Below are 25,692 nucleotides of genomic sequence, written 5' to 3'. Positions count from 1 at the left end.
GGAGAGCGTTCAATGGCTCACGGCCTTCGTGTGCGATTACGGGTTGAATGAATTTACCCGTATGCCGTTCGGTTTAAAATCAGCCAGCATCACGTTCACCCGGGCGATGCAACAGTTGACCAGGGACATACAGGACTTCACCGAAGCTTATATTGATGATGTCGCAGTTTTTTCTCAAACATGGGAGGAACACATTTCCCACCTAAAACGTTTCTTCGAAGTGATAGAACAATCGGGTCTGACCTTTGATTTCCAAAAGTGTAGACTGGCACAGGCCAAAATTCCTTTTCTTGGACATCTGGTCGGTTCTGGAGAAATTAACGTCGATCCGTTGAAGCTGCAAAGATTACAAGAGATACGAACTCCCACGACCAAGAAGGAAGTACGGAAAATCGTGGGTTTCTTCAACTACTTCCAAAATTTCATCCCCAACCTTGCTGGGACGCTATATAGTATCACCGAGTTAACCAAGGGGAAAGGTGGTAATAGGATACATTGGTTGGAGGCTCATCAAAGAAGCTTGGATATGGCAATACAACAGCTACAGGAGGTGGGAGGTCTATATACGATTGATTATACACAACCCTTTTGTTTAATCACCGATGCTAGCAATCATACGGTGGCATGCTGCTTGGCACAACCTGATGAACGAGGGAATGAACGACCCATTACTTTCGCCAGTAAGAAGTTATCTGAGACACAACAGCGCTGGGCTACCATCGAGAAGGAGGCCTATGCTATAATATGGGCTTTACAAAAATTTAGGGGTTGGATTTGCATGTCAAAGGTCCACATATATACAGACCATAACCCCCTAACCTACTTGACAGATGTGGTGCCAAAAAGTTCTAAATTGATGAGGTGGAGTTTGGCACTACAAGAATTCGATATACAGATCAAATATCGAGCGGGTAGCAAAAACGTGGCAGATTTCCTCACACGTCTAGCTGACAGATCGCTGGAGATGAAGAGGTAATGTATTCAGGAGTGAATATTCCTTCACCCCAAGGAATATTCAAAGTGTGGTGAGAGGTATGTCACAGGTTGAGGTTTAGCATGCGGCGCCTCATGATTTTATCTTAACGGGGTTGCCGCATTGCGGAAAGAAAAAAAAATATAAAGCGATAATAGGAGAATTATTGAGTGAGAACGCCGTAGTTTAACTCTTGGTTGATAGTAGACGGTAGAATTTTGCATTTTAGTAATTATTGGTTTAATTTGGAGTAAAAAACGTTTGGTAGTAGGTTTGGCGGTAGGACGTTGGCAGTCACAAGTCTAACTGGAACGTCGTTAATAGGAATAAAGTGGTAATTGGTAGCAGGTAGTAATAGCGGAGTCAACAACAACTCCAACACAACAGCGTCGTGATAACAACCACCACAACTACAGCAGCTGCAACAACCAGTTATTTCAACAACATCTCCAACACAATAGTGTCGTGGTTTCAGTTATTTCAACAACAACTCCAACACAACAGTGTAGTGATAACAACCACCACAACTACAGTCGCTGCAACAACCAGTTATTTCAACAACAGCTCCAACACAATAGTGTCGTGGTTTCAGTTATTTCAACAACAACTCCAACACAACAGTGTAGTGATAACAACCACCACAACTACAGTCGCTGCAACAACTAGTTATTTCAACAACAGCTCCAACACAATAGTGTCGTAGTTTCAGTTAATTCAACAACAACTCCAACCCAGCAGTGTCAGAGTAACGACCACCTCAGCTACAACAACTCTTATCCAGCAACATCGTGGCGTCAGTTATTCCAACAACAACACTCGCACAACAACGTGACAGTCTATACCGTAGTAATAAAGCACGTTTGTCACCCCAAACGACAATACATACATTAACTTAATAATTGAACAATATTTTGTTAATTTGTATTCTATCTCGATTTATTTGAATATCAAGAAAACTTATTTTCTGTTTCTACACATCAAATTTCAAGTCTTTTGATAGAAGCCGTAAAGAACCTGTTACATGTGTCTAGGCAACACTTTAGACCATTCTGCAGAAGAAATTACGGCGCTGAAAAGCAGTTTAAATCATGCGGCGCCTAACACAGAAAAACATTTTCTTAACGAACCAGTCAACAAAAACAGTTTAAATATTTCTATTTCTGTCCAGAGGTATGACAACAAAGTCAACAACAACAACAACAAGAGTACTTCTTGGGCAGGACTTGAACATGTTGCGAGGACTTTGACTGAAAACATCGACATTCACAGTTGTTCAGTCCAAAAATGACCAAAACTAAACAACACTCCAGAGATGGTTGAACAAAATAACTTTAACAATGAAAACCACGCAATTGTCAACCCAGTTAAAAAACCACAAAAGTAATTGGCAAAAAAGTCCTTAAAAATTGCAAATTGATGGCTGAGACAAAAATTTAATCAAAAAATAAGTTTTTTCAATGAGCAATATAAGTGAATGCCATCGGAGAGAGGTGGTTGAATTCTTGACATTCGTTTGAATAAACGTCATTACGTGTTATCCGGTTAATAAAAAATCTGAAATGTCTTAAGAAAAAAATTTGGACAAAGATGAGCAAGAATCAACAATGTTTAGAGTCTGCGCCGACAGTTCAAATGCAGCAACGATGAAACTTTTTAAAGTAAGGCCAAATGGCGCTTATGAGAAAAAAACCTGATGATATCAATGCCCAAAATGGTTGGCCCAAATTTTTATGACCAACTTGCTAACAATGATAAATAACTGTCACAAAAATCCACTATGTTTGATGTTGCGAATGTCATCCTGTTATTTCATATAAAATTAATGACTGCCTAATGTTAAATGTCATGCACTTAAATATTAGAAATCTAACAAAAAAAATCGATGACTTTTTAGTAAACTTCTCTTTCAAATTTGATGTCGTTGCAATAACGGAGAGATGGTTAAATGATGAGAGAAGCATTGAAATTGATGACTACCAAATTGTTGGAAGAAAACGCTGTTGGTTTTTATGTGGAGGCTGGATGTCTGTTCAAGGTTAGAAAGGATTTAAATGTCATTGGTTGCAAAAAGTTTGAAATGTTTCCAATAGAAATAAATAAATAAATAAAAACAAAAATTCGTTTACGATAGTTTCTTACCGACGACCATCACAAGATCTAAATTATTATCTCGACCAATTAAAAGAGGTGTTACATGCTGCAAATGAAGAAAATAAATTTATCTGTCCATTGGGTGTCTTTAACATCAACATATCTTCCGTAAACGAAGAAATCAATAAAAAAAATTTGTTAAACCTCACATCCTGCTACAACTTGTCCCCACTCATCACATTTCCGACAAGAACATCAACAAAATATCATTATAGACTACATTTTTGTAAATCATCTGAAACCATCTAAACTAAGCGGCGTAATGTTAAGCAATCTATCAGACCATTTTCCGATCTTCGCGTTATTTGAAGATTCCAATAAAAGTAATGAAAATGAAGTTTTCATTTTCAGCTAATCGCCTGCAAAAGTTGAATGAGTGCTTGCAATCTTCAGATTAGAGTAAAGTGTTTGAATGTTAGAATGTAGATAAGGGCTTCGAGCTATTCATCAGCAAATTTCGATCTTGTTTTGATGATATCTGCGTAATAAACTCACAAAATAAGAAAAACAAACTGACGAAAACAAAACCTTGGATCACAAAAATGAAAAAATTGCTATTTAACATTTATTTGAAAAATCTTTCTCCAGAAAAATTTTAACAATTTAGAACGTTTAGTCAATTTTGTACCAAATTGAAAAAAATTGAAGCGTAAATACTACATGGAACAGATCGAGCAAAATAATAATAATAACAAAAAAACGTGGCCGATAATAAATGAAATTTCAAAAATATCTACCGGAAATAAAACTAAACGTCAGTTAAATTCAAACAAACAGATTATTGAAAACCCTGCAAATTTTTTAAAGGAATATTTTGTCAACATAGCTCCAAAGTTGCTCAATTCATTTAAATCGGACAAACAATGGAAAACTTTTCTTCGTGACAAAATATCAAATTCATTTTTTGCCTCCACGCATCTGCAGATGAGATAATTTTTTTTTTAATTTGTATTTTTTACAACCAAATTGCTGATACCAAAGTCCAGCGACTGGGATGATATTCCAACAAAACTTGTAATTCACTCCACCGCCAAGTCCTCAAACACATCATCAACCTTTCCTTCACAACCGGTGTTTTTCCAAACTGCCTCGAAATATCTAAAATCATACCAATACAGAAAGTCACCGGAGATAATGATTTTTCCAATTTCCGATCAATTTCACTCGTACCAGCATTTTCAAAAAATAATTGAAAAGATTATGCACAGTTAAAATCAATAAAATTTACAAAATTAACCAGAAAATTAATTAAGTCAGCTAGCTTTGAATGTGAACTAACACTGTAACGATGTATGTATGCATGTATGTATGTTTGTATGTATGTATGTATGTATGTATGTATGTATGTATGTATGTATGTATGTATGTATGTATGTATGTATGTATGTATGTATGTATGTATGTATGTATGTATGTATCGCTGCCGTTTCAAGCTCAGTTTCGCTGGATAGGGCACGTTATGCGTATGCCAGATACAAGAATCCCCAAGCAGGTCTTTTTTGGTCAGCTAGCGTCGGGAAATGGCCCTGTACGCAGATACAAAGACAGCCTTAAAGAAAATATAAAAAAATGTGGTCTAGACCCCAAGGCTCTTTGTGTTGATGCTCTGCGACGCTCGGAATGGAGAAGGTCTACCCAGTCGGCGGTTTCAGCTTTTGAACTGGCTCGCACAGCAGCTCTTGCTGAAAAAAGGACTCGACGAAAACAGACGGCTCAAAGCGGCGATAGTACAGGTGTATGGATTTGTGGAACTTGTGCACGGAAATGTTCGTCAAGGATAGGACTTTTCGCTCATTCTCGGACTCACCGATGACCACAATTTGTCGATTCGACGATGTACTCCATGTATGTATGTTTGTTTGTATGTGTGTGTGTGTGTGTATGTATGCATGTATGTATGTAGGAGGTATGTTTGTTTGTATCTATGTATGTATGAATGTAACGATGTATGCATGCATGTATGTATGTATGTGTGTGTGTGTGTGTGTTTGCGTGTGTGTGAGTAAGTATGGTATGTATATATGTATGTATTTTAAAACCAAATTAATAATGAATGTCCCAAAACAATCCAATATCGGTTTAAAATATTGATAACCATTAATACATCGTTAGTCACACAGGTCGGCACTCAATTTAGCATTTTCAGTCAGCTGCATCCTGGCATGCAGGAACCTCAGCAACAAGCACGAAATGGGGCTCCTTGCAAGGAACAGTTCCCTGATGTGCCAGTTTTAAAATTTTTGAAGTGCTAGGAGCAATGGAGTCGAGTACCTTAGCCCATTTCCCCATCCTCGTTTTTAATTTAGTGTGATATAAACAAAGAGTGAACCTCATTTCTCAAACAAACATTTTCCACCGGTACCCAGTCTAATCAAATAGAGAGCGGTATATGTAGACTGAGAGTTCGCTTGTTTGAATTTTAGAATACTTATTAAATAGCAATTTTCCTTCTATCTTTCTTTATTGTTTTTACGTAGCTTTGATGAAATAAAAGCACTAATCCTAACTAGTAAACGATTTTCGATAACTTTTAATTGCCTGATTTAAATAGTGGCAAGCGAGCGTGTTTTGTCAATCTTTTTTACTTTAACTTGCTTTTGTAGTTCTTGGAAGTTCAAATAATAATCACACAGCGTTCGTAAACATGTCCAATTCAAAGCACAGTAGAGACACACACACTTCAGTGTGCGACAGCCAGATTATTCTCGCATTTGAACGGGACACTTCAGTACTTTGATGAACGTTTCCACATTACGTCTTTTAGCCGCCAAAAATCATCATCATCATCATCCTTATTTTAAACACAACTATCGATACGTCATACATTACCATTTTGCTATCTTCAACATCATCGTTACCACCAATATTATGTTTCATTGCCTCTATCACTGCCGCCACCATCGCCCCTACCACCACCACTACTATCATCATCATCATCATCACCAGCACCACCACGATTGTCATCATAAAACTAACGGCTTTGCAAATAGCAACTGCTTCCTTGCTAAGGAACTTTGGATAGTTGACAGTGCTCTGACTGATGCATTTGAATAAATCTTCTTCGTTAGGTGCTTCAAAAGGGGGCTGGTGGAATGGATGGATGGATGGATGGATGGATAGATGAATGAATCAATGAATAAAAAAAGTAAAAGAAAAGATGGAAGAATGGACAAATAAGTGTATGAATGTATAAGTAAATGTGTGTATATATATATATATACATATATATATATATGTGTGTGTGTGTGTATATATATATATATATGTATATATATATATATATATATATATATATATATTTATAAATTTCTATCATGGTTGCTATTGATATGATGTAAATAATATTTACATTATATATATATATATATATATATTTATATATGAATTAAAACTGTCAGAAATGCAATTATTAATAAAAATCACAGCATGTTCCGCGTTACTTAACTTCCTGTTTAATTTTTTGATTTTTCTAACGGTAGATCGTAAATCATTCTCAAGTTTCTTAAGTTCAGAGCTAAAATTTTATTAGTTTTAAGCATGATAGAAAATTTAATCATGATAGAACAAAATAGCTTTTTTCAGTATACCTATACCATCTTCGACCACACGCACAACGTATCAATTCGAACACCGAAGATGGTATACAAATGCCAAAAAAAGCTTTTCTGTTCCATCACTGTTTTATCATGCTTAAATGCTCTATCATGCTTAAAATAAATAAAAGTTTTGGTTTTGAACTTAAGAAACATGACAATGATTTACCATCAACCGTTGGAAAAATCGAAAAGTTAAACAGGAAGTTAACTAACGCGGAACATGCTGTGATTTTCATTAATAATTGCATATATATATATACATATATATATATACATATATATATAATAGATTAAAAGATGGATGAAAAGATGGATATATGAAAAGAAAGATAGATGAAAGATAGATGATAGATGATATATATAATAGATTAAAAGATGGATATATGAAAAGAAAGATAGATGAAAGGTGGATGAAGGGAAAGATCGATGGTTGGAAGGATGAATAGATAACCGTACGCTTGTATGTATGAATAAATAAAAGGGTGTATAGGTTAATTGGATAGACTGAATAATAATAATAATAATAATAATAATAAATAATAATAATAATAATGTGTCGTTCAATACAGCACCCTATGCAAAGCGTTTGCAACACTCAGGGTGAGTTGCCATTGTAGGTTCTAGGTCACAATTGCTGCCTTAAATGCGTGAATGAATTTATGAATGGATGTAGATACATAGACCTAAATTCAAAAGTATTTATGAATGGATGTAGATACCTTTGTACGTATGGATGGATGCTTGAATGGATGGATGGACGAAAGAATGGACGAAGAAAAGAATGAAAGAATGGGTGAAAGGTGCATGGAGAGCAAACGAATGAAAAAGTTAATTAAGAAGTGAATGAAAGATTGAATGAAGATGACAATAAAAAAAAATCAGTGAAAAAGTGAATGAAAATAAATGAAAAAAAATGAAAAAAGTAAATTAAAAATTGGATAAAAATGAGTGATTGAAGGAGAGAAAGAAGGAGTGAATAAAGAAGTTCACAAAATATAAATGGAGAAGAAATTGAAGGGTTGAATGAAGGAGTGCAAAAAGAATGATCTCCTCACTATTCCAGCCAGCATTTCGAAGATGATGACACCAAGCGCCCACCAATCGACTGCTCTGTTGTACTCCTTCCCCATCACAATCTTGATAACGATCGTGATCAAATTCAACATCACTATCATCATTATCATAATCATCATCATCTATCCATCCATCCATCATCGTCATCATCATCAGCAGCAGCAGAAGCAGTTCTACCTCGGGAGCCATGTAATCAGGTGTGCCGCAAAAAGTTTTGGTGGTTTTCAAGCCGGGCATGCAGTCTTTACTGAGACCGAAGTCAGTCAACTTGACGTGCCCATCGCCGTCTAACATGGTGTTGTCCAGTTTGAGATCCCTGTGGTAGATGGCGATGCTTCAACTTTCAAAAACCTATCACCTCTCAACGACAACCACATTCTCATCAAAAAACAACCCCGCAGCAAAATTAAAAACAGCAACAACAACAACGGCGGCAACAGCAGCAACAGCAATAGCAACAACAACACAACAGAAAAATGTGTGGTGACCAAACGGAGCAGATGAGATTTTCAATTCTTCCTCACCTGTAGACGATGCCCTTGCTGTGTAGATATAATAAGGCCAAGGATATCTCCGCTGAGTAAAACCTGGAGTGCAATAAAAAATATTAAATAATGGCGTTGTCATTTTAAACTAAAAAAAATTTGCAACACCAACAACCTCATCAACATCTTGGTCGTCGACATCACCGTCATCATAACCACTCACACATCATCATCACTACTACCATCACACCATCGCCACCACCACTACCACCACCACTACCACAACCACCAAGACATCATCACCAACAGCAGCAGCACTCACACAGCCACAGGTTCCTTAAACAATCCTTCCTGTTGGATCCTGAACATGAGATCACCTCCTCCCACAAACTCCATCACGAAGTACAACCGATCCTGTTTGGTTGGTGGAAGGATGGTTGGAATGGTGTGATGGAGTGACAAATAGATGAATAAATCACACACACGCACATAAGAAACACACACACACACTTATACAAATACTCATACACACACACATATATATATATCTTGGCACAAAAATACACAAACTCACATACACATAAACTCTTACGTACATGAATACAAATATATGCTGCATACAAACCAAGAAACACAAGCAGATCACACATACGTACGTACGGACACCTACCGTGGTTTGAAAACAACTATGCATGAGAACAATGAACGGACACATATCTGGCAGCGAGAGAATCTTCTTCTCCGCCATGACAGCTGGCACGTCATCATCTTGCACGACCACTTCCTTCTTCAAAATTTTTATGGCGTATGTTTCTGTTGTGCCTTTGCGTTCTGCAAGCACCACCTTCGTAAACATGCGTGTGTATGTCAGTTTGTATGTTGGTTTGTATGTATTCATGTGTGTGTATGTTCGCTTGAAGGTATTCATGCATTGTATGTCGGTTTGTTTTCGTGAGTTTTTCAATTCTTCACTGACGACTCACTTTGCCATAACTTCCCTTCCCAAGAACCTTCATGAGGTTGAAGTCTGTCAATCTGATCGGGTCAGGCTGGACAGAGGTCGCTGAGCTGCGCGGCGAGTGGTCCTTCCGCTTCAACCGCGCATCAGTCGAGGCGGGGAGAAAGTTTAAATTAACCAACGCAACAAAAAATAACAAAAAACATTTCCATTAATAGTTCTTACAATCGCAATAAAATCAGCACGCATTGTTGATAATGGCAACAAAACAGTAAAACAACAAAACTGCTAAAAAAATATCAAATTAAATCGTAGTATAACTGCTGTTGTTGTTGTTGTTTTAAGAATAAGAAATCTCCGAACCTTCTTACATTCACTGGCGCTATGGGAAAATGACGATGACGACAAGGAAGTGGAGAGAGCAGCCACGTTGTCGAGGCACGGCACGTTGTAATACTCGCCTTCCTCTTGTTTCAGCAACCGGAACCATCCTTCGAAGCCAACGCTTGTCACTTCGGAGATGCTGAATACATTTACAACAAAAAAATAATAAAACTATTTGGAGAATAATTTCATTATATTCATAAGATGATAGTAATAAAAATATAACCAAAACATTTCAATTCAACAACGTCTATTTTTTTAGTTATTTTTATTTAACCGTCATAACCTCGTTTCCATCATTCACCATCCACTTCATCATCCACGACACCATCCTGATCATCATCGCCACCCTCAGTACCAATCGACAAACCCGAAAGAGAGAGCCCCCATAAAATCGTTTCGAGTGGTTCGATCCCAATCCCAAACCTCCAGGGACAGCCGCTTCGAATAATCTTCCGGCTGAAGTAAACTGATGACAGTTTTATGATGATGACGATGACGTTATTATGATGACGATGTTGTGATGATGACGACGATTCAGCAAAAAAGTTGTCGTGATGATGATGATGTTATGATGATGACGATGATAATGTTCATCATCATAGCAATGCATATGCATTGCTATGATGATGAACATAACCATTGTCATAAAATTAAAAAAATATTTTTAATATTAAGACGCACCACTATGACAGCAAAAACAGACAAAAGAACAGCGATGTCGGTGGTTACGACAAAAATGGTTACTACTCGAACAAGAAGATGAAGTGAGAAATGAACCAACAACTGGAAAGTCTCGTTCCACTTGGGGTTCAGACTGGCTTTGATGGTCTTCGTCTTCTGCTTGAACTTCACCTCGTCTGCAGGAATCAACTTTAACTTGACAAATGGATCCGCCAGTCCGTTTGGGTCCATTGGGATCAAGTTCTTCGCTTCAGTGACTGATGGTTGGATGGATGGATGGTTGGTTGGATGGCTGGTTGGATGGTTGGTTGAATAGATGGCTGGTTGGTTAGATGGTTGGTTGGATGGTTGGTTGGTTGGTTGGTTGGTTGGATGGTTGGTTGGATGGTTGGTTGGATGGTTGGTTGGATGACTGTTAGGTTAGTTGGTTGTGTACTTAACAACATAAACAACAACATTAACTACACAGCCAAAGACATTAACCACGTTATAAACAACTTTGACAACAATTTTAACAACATAATAAACAATATTAACAATGTAAACATAAACATTAATAATGTAAACATAAACATTAACTGCACAAACAAAAACATTAACTACGTAATAAACAACGTTAATTGCATAATCAAGAACTTTGACATCATAAACAACAACTTTGTCAATTATAAAACAGCCACAACAACAAGATTTGACAATTAAAACATTGAAAATATAATAAACAAAGCAACTACAATTTCAGCCAGCACAACAACAACAACAACGAAGAGCAACAACAACAAAGAACAACAACAAAGAACATTAACAACATAAACAAGCACAACTAAATTCGAAGACTGCAGAGATCGATAAAATTAAGCGGAGAATAAAAAGTAATCGTCTATTTACCCTATCTCGTCTCCTATCATCATCAACTTCATCATCAACTTCATTATTAACTTCATCATCAACTTCATCTTCATCTTCATCCACACTAATAGATAAATTTTCCTATACATTTTATCTATATTTAATTATCGTCTACCATCATTTTCACTACAGTTATGATCCCTATATTCATCATCATCACCACCGCCTCTATCAAAAATATTACGCGTATATTAGCTTGTAAGTACATAAACACAAGGAATGAGTATGGCCCGGCAACAAAAAGCCTAAAATATGACTCGAGGATAAGTAAGTCTTAATAGGTATAAATTTATCATTATGTGCTTCGTCATTTTATATAAATATATCTTCCTCGCTTCTCTCTTTCTTTCTTCTTTCTCTCTCTCTCTCTCTCGCTCTCTCCACCCCTTTCCTCTCTTTGTCTCGTTAATAAAGTATCATTCATTTTAAATAAAATGCTCCTCGCTTCATTTTACCACCACGAACGTGTTACTACGCACCTCAGCACGCTCAAGAAATAAAAACAGAAATCCAATTAAACTTAGAGTTCAGTTAAAATATTTTTGCTATTGCTGCTTACTTAATTACAGGAAGAAAAAAAATTTATCTCTGCCACACACTTGAAGCAAGTCATGGCGGCCTCGATTGTTTCTAATCTTATTTTGCATCTTTTGGCATGTCAGGCAAAATAGCTTAAGTTAATAGTTTTAAAACTCAAATGTTAAGGTGTTGATGTTAGTAGAAGTTTTTAAATAATATGTAAATGTTAGTGGCACGAAACGTGGTCCTCGTGAATATATTATTAGACAATTCAAAATGTTACATGCGGCTCTTAGAAATCGAACTTAATTTTTAAATAAATTGTAATTCTTAAATCAGATTTTTATTATAATAACAAATACAAAACATTTTACTCTATCAAAACATTTTGACATTCAGGCGCATGTTCATCTCGTCACAAGCCCCTCATGATATAAACAAAAAGAAAAACAATGAAAAAAGTTTTATGTTACAGTTTGGTCCAACTAAAATGGTCCCGAACATGTTGCTATGCATAAAAATGTAATGGCCGTTAAGCACCATAGAAACTATAAAGGAAAAAAACAATCGTCGTAAACTTGCCTCGTAATTTGGGTATGACGTTTTGTGTGGGGATGTGATTGCAGAAAGTTAGGAGAAATTAAGCCGAATTGAATTCCAAAAAACTTTCGAAATTTTATGAATTTGCAATGGACTATTTTTTTTGTTAAAGAATTAATCCAGGCAATTCAGATGTCGTCGATGTTGAAACATCGTTTGTCAGTATGATGATGACTAACAATGTAATATTCAATTCAATCTGATCTTCCAACATCTGAGAACTGAAATGTTATTTTTATCGCTACTGCCACCAACAAAATGCAATCATGTGTATTTGATTTTGGCAGGGACTGAGTTGAGCATGTTGCATGCATAGAACAAGTTGAAAGAATGTTTTCATTTTCCATAAGCAAAAAATTGTGTTATTTTTTCTTTCTAGTTACTATACTTTTGTTAGCGTGTGTGCGTCAAAAACATTGGAAATGCATTTCCTTATTATTAGTGTTTTGAATACCTTAAAACAAAAACAATTACTGCAAAGAAGAAACCAAAATTAATTTCCAACATCACCATTAACTTTTTAAAAAAAATATTCTCAATGTATCCTCGTCAACGAAAGCACAAAACACACCAACAAGCAAACAAAGCAAAAAATCATCCTGCTTACAATATACAGATAGCAAGAAAAAACAACATAGCCCCCAAACGGAAAAGTAGTTGTGTTGATTCATGCAAGTGTGATGGCGGGGTGGAAAGCGTGACAGAACATACATACACACATGCATACGAACACATGTTTATATAAATACAAGGAACAAAACGAAATGAAATTGTGTTTAGTAACAGAAACAAAACTATTTTTCATGCTAAAAGGGTAACATTTAAAAAATTTGTCAGTTTCGACTACCCAAAAATAAAATAATGCTTATTGTCATGTCAAATCTTTGTAAATAAAAATGTAATAAGAATTGGTTCCACTGTTTTTTAATCTGTAGAACTTAAACAAAATTGAAATCCAAATTCTTAATACAGCGCAATATATACACATGCCTGCATGCATGTGCATTCATTCATTCACACATGCCTGCATGCATGTGCATTCATTCATTCACACATGCATGCATGTGCATTTAATCATTCATTCACACTTATATACACACAAACGCATACAGAAGTAATCAGACGTTGGTTTGAAAATCTCTGTTAATAAATGTGCACTGTACGTGTGCAACTAACACGACAAACTTGATAAATACACCACAACCAATTGAAATATTTTTTTTAATGATATATGATTACTCGAAGAAAAAAATGTATGAACGAGAGATTGAATTTGTTATTCAAGGTGAACAAGTCCTCAACAAACATGGCACCGTGGTAATGTTGTTACGGGTCCCGCCCCGCCCTACTGCTCACTTTCTGAGGCTAACTCTCGATGCCTCGATTCTCAACCGGTCTGATGGACATCTCTTCAAAGTGTGTTTTCAATGTGACAATCGACCAAAAAATTGGTTGCAGGCGACTGAGAATAAGTTCCAGTAGTTTCGGTACTTACTGTTTGACCATTTTACTTACACATGCTAACTACATTTGTTAATCCTTTAACTTTTGATTGTATCAATAGTAGGACTGTGATGATGATAGCGAATTTTGAAAGAAGCAGTTAGTTAAAAATGAATAAATACAAATTGTCGTCATTTTTCCGTTGCATCATTTACTAAATAAATAAATTAATTAATTAACTAATTAATTATTGCAAAGTAAGCAACATGTGGGAGCGTCGTTGCGGAGATTGAACCACCACTCAACAACGGCAACGACCAATACCCATGCGTCTTATTTTATATAACTTCGCATTTGTGTTCCGTCGGAACTTCTTTTAAATTTTTCATCTACTTACAACCCGAAGTAAAATTTTATGAAAATTTTTTTTCAGTTTTCCGCATTAATTTTTTTGTCGAATCATAATTGGCGTAATATTCGTTTCTGCTATACATAAAGTTCATCAGATTACGATATGCATACCCAATTTGAATGTTATTTTATTTGTCCATTTAAATGATGAAATACTAATCAAATGAAATGCGAAAATAATTTAAACAAACAGAACGCAAACGCATGATCGCTGCAAACGAACGAACACATAGTATCAGACGCAGATATACAGACGCGCGTAAAATATGAAAAAAGGTAACGTAGACGTGATGCTGGTGTGGGAAGCATTGTGAATTTGTTTACAGGCGGAAATGAAAAAATAATTAGAGAGAGGAAACACTTAACGAGTAATGAAATATGCCTCTCATCATCATCATCATCATCACTGACGTTCTCGCCATCATCATTATCATCGTCTTTTTCATCATGATTTTTATTATCATCGTCACCATCATCCCAATCACCACCACTATCGTCACCATCATCTTGATCACCATCATTATCATCATCATTCCATTCATTGATACAAACCAGCATCGACGAATAAATGTGATATGCAATTTTGCTGTTGAACGAACAACTCTAAAAGCAAGTGAATGATTTATTATTTAAAAAATTAATGACAAGAAATGAATAAGTCGTTAAATTAAAATTTTCTGCAAAAGAATAATTATTTATTAAGAATAAATTATTAGAATACGGAACATCTTTTACAAGCATAATGACGTGGCGAGAAAACGAAATGGGGAACTTGAAATGGAGGCACGCAATCGACCAATCGTCCAACTTAATCCATCTAATCAACAAGCAAACATTTAGAAAAAATATATAGGTACGCATACAAATATTCATTTATGCAAACATGCATGCATACAAACATACGTGCATACAATCATACATACATATAAAGCACACAATCGTGCATCCAAACGAAACGAAATGAAGTTTTATTTAGCTACAGCAACAAAGAAATCTTTCTGTTGAAATCTAATAAATGTTACGAGGCCGAACGGTAAAAAATTGAAAAAATTTTGTTTGGTCGATAAAAAGTGTAATAATAACATATAAAATAGTAATCGGGCTGCCAAGTTGTTAACTGGTGGTTCATATTTTGATCATGTTACTCCTATTCTCTTCAATCTTCATTGGTTGCCCGTTTAACAAAGAATTATTTTTAAAATTGCCCTACTGGTGTATAAGTGCATTAATGGATTAGCGCCGAAATATTTAATGGATCGAATTGTTCCAAGAAATGCACCGTTACAGTGTCAGAAGTTACGGTCAAACGATTTAGATTTGTTAACAATTCGACAAACTCAGTTTGCTGTTGGTTGCAGAGATTTCGCTGTTATGGGACCGAAGATTTGGAACAGTTTGCCGGTTGACTTGCGAAATCGTGGGTTGTCAATTACTGAATTTTGAAGAAAGCTAAAGAACCATCTTTCCAGACAAACTTTTCATGATATGATTTGAATGAAGTGAAACATGTAATCAACTTTTGCATTAGCGCATTTAATCAATTTTTACATTGTTAGCGCCTTTGAGAATAATAAAGGACGCTTTATGTATAAATAATCTAATAATAATAATAATAATAATAATAATACAATGATTGTACACACAGGCAGACAGAGGGACAGACAGACAGAGGGACAGACAGACAGACAGACACACAGACAGACAGACAAACAGACACACACACACACATCCACTCTCAAATCGCTTGTTGCCTGAGTAGATTGAGCATACCGATACATTGAAAATTTACTCGCGATGTTGGAAATGGGCTAGTCCAATTTCTTGTTTGTTTGGATACCTAAAAACTTCAACGCTGTACTTTCTACGTACGTTTATCAAAATTTTATACGGTTCTTTGAAGTTTGGCAGTTAAACAGGGTCAAACATGATGAATGTGTTTTTTCTGCTTAATGTAAGCTTGTTACAATTAAACTACTCTACAACTGTAACAATCTTGTGATTTGTCGATTATTCAATTAACTCTTCTACGTTTGATCCTGCTAAGAGGGCACTCGAATTGTCAACATAGAGTATGAAGTCGCGTAATTAAGATGAATTTAGTTAAGTCATTTATGTAAATAAATAATGAAGAGTAACAGCCATTTCTATCTTGCGACAACTTGATACTGTCCCATTCCACGTTGTAGCATCAATGAGTGACCAATACAATTAATGTTAGGCCTTAGGTCAAAACAAATTTTATCAATATATTCTTTTCGTTCCAAAGCTTTTCCAATTTTAAAAATAAGATGGTTGATTTTAAGTTTTGTTGAATGTCCTATTTTAAAGCCAAATTGATTTGGAGATAATAATTGTAACGAAATCTGATGTAGTTGGGTCAATGTAGAAAGAGTCATTGTTTGGAAATTTCAAGTATTTTTTGCAGTTAGGCTCAGTTTTAGACAAACTTGATAAATTTGTTTCAACATAATAAAATGCTCGTCAAAATTCTTTTTAGGACAAATCATCGGTTACAGTGTAACTTACATTTTTTATTCTTATTGAAAATTTTAGCAACAATTTTAATTCGTGCATACAAACATTCATACATACAAACATTCATACACACAAATATATTCATGCAAACATTTTAGCATACAAATATTTATGCACACAAACATTTGGGCATACAAACATTTACACATACAAATATTTTTACATACAAACAATCATACGCATGCATACAAACATTCACGCAAAGGCTGAAACCAATACTTAATACTTACTTAATACTTTCATTCGATTACAAAAAAGTATTCGATATTCACGGATCCGTTATAAAAAGCAATCGATTACCAGTTCGGATACTTTTTCGGTTTCAAGTGCGCCGAGTAATTTATCAAATCTGAAAATTTTTAATAAAATTTGATTAGCTCAATAGCTTTTTCGCGCTAAACTGACGAAAAAATTGAGGGATAAACAAATCCGATTATTTTTAAAAAGTAACCAGAACCATTGATTACCGGAAAGTAACCGAATTTATACTCACGCATACATGCAAACAAATATTCATGCATACAATCATCAGGCATGCAAACCTGTAGGCGCACAAATACAAACATACATGCATGCATTATCGATACAAAATCAAACTCTCACGTCATAATTTCATATGCACAAAATAACAACACAAAATATAAGCAATGTGTTGTATATATTTTGTATAGTTTTTATGTGCATATGAACGTGTAATTTTTTTTGATTCGTTAATGCATATTAAGATTAAGTTAGGATGCATATTAAGCAGCATGTGCGCAAACAAAAGCCACACAACACACAAGTCTGAGAGGGAATGATAATCATCAACGAATGTTGTTGAATTAAACTTTAAATTAACAAATTTACTCAAGCAATTTAAATTTGAAACAAGCCAAAGGGCAAAAGTGAGTGAAGACTGAATTCCTGTGATGTTTTGAGTTGCAGAGCACAATGACGCGTGCACAGCAAATTAAAGACCAATCTTTCAACCAAATAAAAGTGTAGACATGTACGTACAACTTGTTGGAGCATGTAAAACTTGTTGGAATATGTACAACTTGTTGGAACATGTACAACTTGTTGAAACATGTAAAACTTGTTGAAACATGTACAACTTGTTGAAACATGTACAACTTGTTGAAACATGTACAACTTGTTGGAACATGTACAACTTGCTGGAACATGTACAACTTGCTGGAACATGTACAACTTGCTGGAACATGTACAACTCGTTCAAATCTATAAAGCATGCACTTATATTTTGTACAAACATTAGACGAATGAACGTCGATTGAGCAGGCAAACAAATGAACACACTGACTACAAATATTTTTCCAATACATGCAAAATCACATTAAAATGAATGAAATAAAAACAGAAAGAAGTTGGATGAACTTTTTGAACGGTTGGCAACTTCCACTGACTCCAGCCTGACATTAATTTACATCACATTACAAAAGCATGTTTCAACAAAAAGCAACACATATTGCACATATTTATAAATAACAACACAATATATATAAATACACACACACACCACACACACACACAGCATGCGTACATAAATACAACCAAACATACATACATGTAAGTCCCAAAATATTCAACGTCAATGAAGGAAAATTTCAAAGGACGCGAAACGAAGAAATGTTTGCATAGAGGAGTGTGAAATTAATGAGATGCGGTGCTGACTTCATCAATTTAATCTCTGCGGATAATGAACTGGAGGATCATTAATTTTTTTTCAATTTGTTTTAAAACCTTTCTGCTTCGATTACATGATTTTAATTCAACTTTAAATGTTTCCTCTGTCTCAACGTTTCTTAACGAAAGCGACATTCCATTCATTATTAATATTTATGGTTGTGTGTATTCTATCTGTACGTGTGTGTGCGTGTGTGCTTGTGTGTAAGCTGATAAATTAAATTTAGGCAATATTTTTATATATATGTGATAACGATAATTTTCTTTTAAATGTTCTTATGCATAATTAGCCTGTGTGTGTATATTTTTTTAACTGGTTTATTCATGAAAAAAAATTTAAGAAAAAAAAAATTTCATGAAAGGACATTAAAAAAGCTTGATGCCTTTACTAAATTAGTACGCTATAGAATATAAGTTCAAAGAATAAAAAAAGAGAGAGAATGTTTTTTAACTAAAATTGACAATGTTCAATCAATCGAGAGTACAAATATTTTTAAAACATTGATAATGCTCATTTAATTAGCAATTCTTAACACAATCACTGCTGTCGTTGAAAGACCAGTCACGGACCCGTACATACTCCGGCCAGGAATTTTCGTTGGTAATCACATCGAAGGATCTAGCATCGACGCACAGTCGAAAGGAGGATGACGGCAGCAAAGCATCAAGTTTAATCGTCTTTTTTTTTATCTTTTTTGAACGTTGGATAGCATGAAATGACATCCACGTAAATTGACTTGAGGTGATTGATCACATCAGACGAAACACATTTCTTAACGTTACTGACGAGAAAAATTCTCTTTCGGGACAATTCGGGACAAATTTTACTTGCTGAAATTTTTGACTCATTTGAAGCCCGAGATCGAATGACAGTATTATTTACTTCCATAATATCATTTGCTCGACTACTTCGTGTTTTGCGTTTAACCAAAATAAAATTTCCTGATTGAGATTCACTTTTGTTTGCCTCGCTAACTCGCATGTTGAGAACGCCAGAGACATTTTTTCCATTTGATTTGTTCTCAATATTCTCTATACTTCTGTTAATTTGAGGTTGTATCCCTGTATTTTTATCATTTGACTTATTCACAAGTTTCTATCAGTCAGCTGTTGTAGGCTTCACTGTAATGTCGTTTGATAAATCTTCGTGGCTGTCAAGATCATTAAAAACGACCGGTGCCATGTCTTTTAATATTTGTCCAGTTAGTTTCAGAAAACGTTCATCACAGTCACTAGTTCTCGAGAAATTAGAGGTCACAAAAAACGGAAGTTTGTCATTCATTTTGCTGTCAAACACATGCTTGACAGCGGCTATGAGCTCGGAAAAGTGCTTTCCTTTGTCACATTTCTTTGTACAGTCCGGGAGTTTAAATGCCAATTTTCCGCTTCTTGCAACAACAGTTTTTTTTACAAAGGGAAACTGCGTCAGCGTGATAAAAATATATTAACGAACTTATTAAGTGAGTTTCATCCAAATTTTAGCTGCAATTCCAAACATAACGTAATAATTCTTTCAAAATCATTCCTTTCGCCATCTTACCACAACAAAAAAAATTCTTTTGTTTCTTTTTATATATAAAAAGCTAAACTCACGTTTGCGTGTTTGCGTTTCAAGTTTATCATCCTTACAATGTTCATACATTGCAGCTTAAAACTCTCCCATTGCATGAGAATAACGAACAAAAAATTTGCTTCTTAACTGCACTTTTTCGTTAGCCTTGAATTTATACTCAGGGTGGACATCATTAGAACTTGCTTTTTCCAGACTACAAATATTTTTAAGTTAAGTATAAATATAAATATATATATATATATATATATATGTGTGTGTGTGTGTGTGTGTGTGTATGTATAAATATATATATATATATATTTAAATATATATATATATTTAAATATATATATATATATATATATATATATATATATATATATATATATATATATATATATATGAAGGAAATAAATGCGTGGAATGGAAATTGCTAATGAACTCTGGAGCCTTTGAGATTTGAAGATTAGCAAGCACTTCTGGCGTTTTACACAAATGTAATTTTATGCTTTACTTGCTTTAAAAACTAATTTAACAATGTTGTTTGTGGTTTTGTATTTGTATCTATCTTTCTTGTGGGAATGTTTGTTTTTGTGTGTTTTTTGTTGTGTTTGTTTTGTGGTTTTATTTTTGATTGTTATGTGTTTAGTTTTGTGTGAATGATTTTGTATGCCATTGTTTTTTCTTGCGCGTTAGTTCATCATGATGATCGCTTTTATATTTTTTTTGCATCATTATCTGGCAGATCCTAAACAGTGCAAAAAAATAATAAAATTTCCTAGTTTTTGAATTGTTTATCAATTGGTTTGTTTTATTACAAAAATGTATATATAGATTTAAGAATAAGAGAACGGAAGAAAAATATAAAAAAATAAATAAAATTCTTGCGGCACTCTTCATAACGTCGAAGATTGAGCTGCTTTTTATCGCTCAGTTGAGAATTATCTCCAAAAAAATGCTCATCCACTTTTTCAAGTTTAGCGTTCAATAAAAAATAATAAGAAAAACAAGCAAGGTAATATAATACTATGAAAGTTTTAAATATATGAATATATATATATATATATATATATATATATAATAATTCGTTTTTTTATTTATTACAATTTTATCTTCAATACTTTTTTAAAGGCATCATCAACAAACACACAATGCATGCAAACACACGTGGAAATAAATGCATTCAACAACTTTCTTTCTCTATAATATTCTATATTTACAATGTATATATATTTCTCTGATATACTATTCTATATAAAAACACACACAAACTTACAGATATATATATATATTTATTTATTTATAAAATCTAGAAAAATTCTAGCGTTGGATAGTTTTTTTTACATTTCTCGATATTTCTAACCAAATTCTTGGCATCATTAAAAATAATAATAATAAACTATCCAACGCTAGAAACTCGGTAGATTTCATAAATTACTGCATTAATTATGGTCCTGTACCAGCATATAAATATTGTCGGAAATTTTAAAATAATAAATAATAAATTAATGAGGAGGAGGATTTTTAAAGGATGACAAAGCCCCACGTTGGGCGCCAATTGTCGGAAATTTTAAAATATAATAAATTAAAATGATAAGAGGAGGTTTTCAAAGGATGACAAAGCCCCAAGTTGGGCGCTAATTGTCGGAAAATTTATAAATGAAAACAATTGAAACAACTGGTGGTGTGAGGTAATCTCCTCCTCTATCTTTCTCAGGGAATTTTTGTATGGTCCGACAATAATTTTTGTGTATATTTTTATCGTGAGTTCGACCAGTCCTGTGTGGCACTGGGCTTTTTCGAATTATATGATTTTACTGAGTAACACACGAACGCGTAAAAATATTCGATAACAATTTTATTAATCGAAGGAAGTAAATAAAAGGAATTGAACTAATGAACTCTATAATAATGTAAATGTCAATGAACAAACTGGAATACAGGAATTAGATCTCTTCTTGTTGGGTCTTCAACTTGGGATATGTTTCTTTCCGTTTAATCGTAAAACCTCGACGTGTGTATCCGATGGTGATGTCGATACAACTCCAAGAAATAAATAAAAAAATGAATGCGGAAAAATCGGAGCCTATGGAAATTGCAAGCTGCGTGTGAAACTATACCAATGAGTATAGAACCCAGCAAAGAACCCTAGGTCCACAAATAGCACAAGAAACAAAACAACGAGGCGGATTGGTTTTCACAGAACCCAAGGCCTGTTTTCACCGGGCCTGTCTGTCAGTCGGTCGGCTTTCGCACAACCCTGGCCTGTTTTCACTGGGCCGTCGAGTCTGATCGGCTTTCGCACGACCAACACAAGACAACAAGAGTCAGAACAACACTGGAAACAAATTGTGTGACTCTAGTACGCGTGCGAAACTATGCCAATGAGCATAGAGTCTCGTACCAAATCCACTTTTGAGAACTTAAGACGTTTCTGAAACTATGCCAATGAGCATAGAATCACGCGTTAAGTCTCTTAGGGACCAGAAGAGGCACTGATTATTCGAAGCTGCCTCACTAGTCAACCCAGTTTTTCTAATTCTTTTCACACCCTTCCTTATCAAGGCAAAATTAGATTTTGTTTCGGGTGTTTTAAAATATAAAAATTTACAAGGCATGTCCAATTAATCAGAAAAAGTATTAATTAAATTTTAAAATAATTTGTAATAATTTATGACGTCATCTAAATTGCAAAACAAAGAAAATCATCATCACCTATCGAGTAAATTAACTTGCACCATGCCCCCTATCGAGTGAATAAATTTCGCGTTGAAAATTTTGCAGTATTTTTAGTCAGTATTATTTCATAATTCTGACACTATATATAAATATAAATAAATATATATATATTTGTTGAATTAAAGTTAATCATGTGTTTCTTTTTTAGAAGAATATTGGTATTATTTAGTTGAATATTTATTGCTGGTGTACGTTTATCGATGAAAATTGATTCTGTTATCTTTAATTTAAAGTATTCTCTGTTGTAATAAATTGCTTTGGTGTTATTGTCTCAAATTTTCCCTGTTATAATTGTGTTAAGTAAAAAGTTGTAAGACGTGGGCGAAATCGTCTGACTGCGTGTTGATTGTTGGTTTATTATTGAGGATGAGAATAGCTTCTTTTATTTTGAGTCTTGAGGGACGACGTTCATTACAAAGTATGCTAGTGTTATTACCAAGAATTTTTCGAGTAACTGGTATATTGTGCTGCTTATTGAAGTGATCCACGTCTTACAACTTTTTACTCAATATCGCGACGTTGTACTGCCTCAATTGCCAAACGTCATCAATAGACAGCAACTACACACCAAATATAAATACGAATATAACACACAAGAACGCACCATTAACAACAATACGTTTGTCTCTTCACGCCATAAAACTCAAACAATTTGTTCACTAACTTCATTATTTGCCACGCCTTAATATTTCTTTATACATATTTATTGCTAAATAATATTATATCCAGTTGTTAAATATCTAATAATTCTTCAATAAATTGTCATATCATTAAATATTATTATCGACTTCCCATAATTTCTGCATTACTTCTTGTCACTATGCTAACTTTCTACACTTCAACTACGATAATACACAAACAATTGTGTTCATAATTTTTCTTTTAATTTTATTCGTTTATTTTATTTTCAACAATATAATGAGTTAATTTTAAAATATAGGTTGTTATTCATTTATTTATTCATTTTAATATCTAATATTCTATTTTCTATTTCTTATAATTTATATTATTAACTCCTGATTTGGTTTTACAATCTAGGCTCCGACGATGGCATTAGCCGAAACGGCAGTCAGCCAAACTTCACAGTTTAATAAAGTTGAAACAAAACAGCTTCGTGTTGTTGAAATTTTATTTAAAAAACTTCTAACTGTAAAATATATTAATATATATTGTCTTCAATATATATATATATATATATATATATATTTATATATATTGATATATTTATATTAATAAAAATATATTAATATATATTGCCTTCAATATATATATATATATATATATATATAAACGCACGCTTACATTTAAGACATGTATTTAGCTTCAATTCGTTAAAAAATTTCTCTTTAGAAATTGTTTGAGCTTCAAATCCGAACGTCTGTTTGCATGAATTCTTGTAAGCGGTTGTTTTTCAAAATTTTCAACTAATTTTTCGTTAGAGTCTTTCAACTTCTAACTTTGCTGAAGCTTCCAACTTTAGCAGCTAATCTAGCAGATGTATGTATGTAGGGAGGTATGTACGTAGGTTAGATACGTTAAGGTATAAGTTATTTATCTTTAATGTATGTATTGTATGCATGCCCGCATAAACGGGGGGACAAGATTTATGGTACTATTACTGACGAACTGGCCCACCATGGCCCTCTCCCAAATCCACCATTGTTTATGTATGTGTATGTACGTGTATTTATGATGCATGCATGAATGCATGTATATATGTATGTATGTATGTATGTATGTATGTTTGTATGTATGTATGTATGTATGTATGCATGTATGCATGTATGTATGTATATAAGTATGTATGTTTGTATGATGCATGCATGTATGTATGTATGTATATATGTTTGTACGTTTGTATGTATGTTTGTATGCAAGCATGTATGTATGTATGTATGTAGATACCTACATACGAATCCTCCCGCAGATTAACTGCTTCGAACTCGTTAAGCTAAAATCTAAAAAAAACTGAAATAAACAAAATGATTTAAAACAGGAGCACTTTGTATCTTCCTTCTCAATGATCTCTCCTCTCTTCATCCGCGATTGTCTTATTACCATTTACTTTTCTTCACTCGCTTCAACTCTCTCTCTCTCTCTCTCTCTCCATCTTTTCCCTTTCTTCATCTCTCCCTCTTTTTCCATCTCTCTTTCCCTTTCTTTTTCTCCATTTGTCCTCCCTTTCTCCCTCTCTCCATCTCTCTCTCATTAATTTCCTTCTACCACATATTAATTTCCGTAATTTATTTGCAGGAACATGTTCATAAATAAAACCCAGAGGAACACAAACTGCATGCAAAATATATGAAATATATGGAGTAATTTATGACTATTGAAAAGCGGAATGTAGATTTGTGAGGATGTTTTTAAAGTCCGCTGCATTAAATTCATCAATATTTTTCATCAATATCATCATCACACTGTCTGATTTATCGATGGCTCTTATAAATAACATTTTGATGTCACAATCACTATCATCACACTTCTCAACTTCACTAACGCCATCATCATCGTCACCACCACCATTGTCATCAACACTACTGACATCATCATCATCACCACCACCACTTACTGACGACGACCAGCATTCCGTTATCATTGTAGACCTTCAGGTAGATCCTGCCTCTCCTCTCCGTGTGGTCGATGCCGCACATCTTCGGCACGTTCGGCTCGCACTTCTTGTGGACGTTCATCTCACAGGCTGGCGGTTCAAATGCAACAGTCAGCACATCAACTCGTAAAATCCTACTCAAACATCCATAATCAATTATATGCAAACATTCAATCATATGCAAACATATACAATCATATACAATCACATGCAAACAATTCAATCATATGCAAACATATACAATCATATGCAAACATACACAAACATAAAAGTATACAAACATATAAAAACATAAAAAAAATTGTAATTATGCGTGTGGATGTGTTGACTATTTGCGAAACATAGTTAACACTAATCACTACTGGCTAAGATGATAGTCACT

At 34.3% G+C, this 25,692-nt stretch overlaps 1 protein-coding gene across 1 annotated transcript in view; it reads right to left on the bottom strand.

The window, feature by feature from the left end:
• Positions 1-25,488, bottom strand: part of HELRODRAFT_86856 (hypothetical protein) — a gene marked incomplete at both ends in the record, with an annotated part of 28,042 nt that extends 2,554 nt beyond the window's left edge. Inside the window, 11 exons of the mRNA XM_009028231.1 lie at positions 6,101-6,208; positions 7,776-7,856; positions 7,972-8,110; positions 8,319-8,381; positions 8,602-8,693; positions 8,950-9,123; positions 9,263-9,370; positions 9,601-9,760; positions 9,992-10,090; positions 10,406-10,562; positions 25,272-25,488. Of these exons, the coding sequence (XP_009026479.1) occupies positions 6,101-6,208; positions 7,776-7,856; positions 7,972-8,110; positions 8,319-8,381; positions 8,602-8,693; positions 8,950-9,123; positions 9,263-9,370; positions 9,601-9,760; positions 9,992-10,090; positions 10,406-10,562; positions 25,272-25,488 (1,398 nt within the window). The remainder of the gene's footprint in view (positions 1-6,100; positions 6,209-7,775; positions 7,857-7,971; positions 8,111-8,318; positions 8,382-8,601; positions 8,694-8,949; positions 9,124-9,262; positions 9,371-9,600; positions 9,761-9,991; positions 10,091-10,405; positions 10,563-25,271) is intronic.
• Between the last annotated feature and the right edge of the window lie 204 nt (positions 25,489-25,692).

Source organism: Helobdella robusta, assembly GCF_000326865.2.
Source record: "Helobdella robusta unplaced genomic scaffold HELROscaffold_54, whole genome shotgun sequence".
Classification (NCBI taxonomy): domain Eukaryota; kingdom Metazoa; phylum Annelida; class Clitellata; order Rhynchobdellida; family Glossiphoniidae; genus Helobdella; species Helobdella robusta.
The sequence above is the reverse complement of the archived record's forward strand: the minus strand, read 5'-3'. Positions and strand labels throughout refer to the sequence as shown.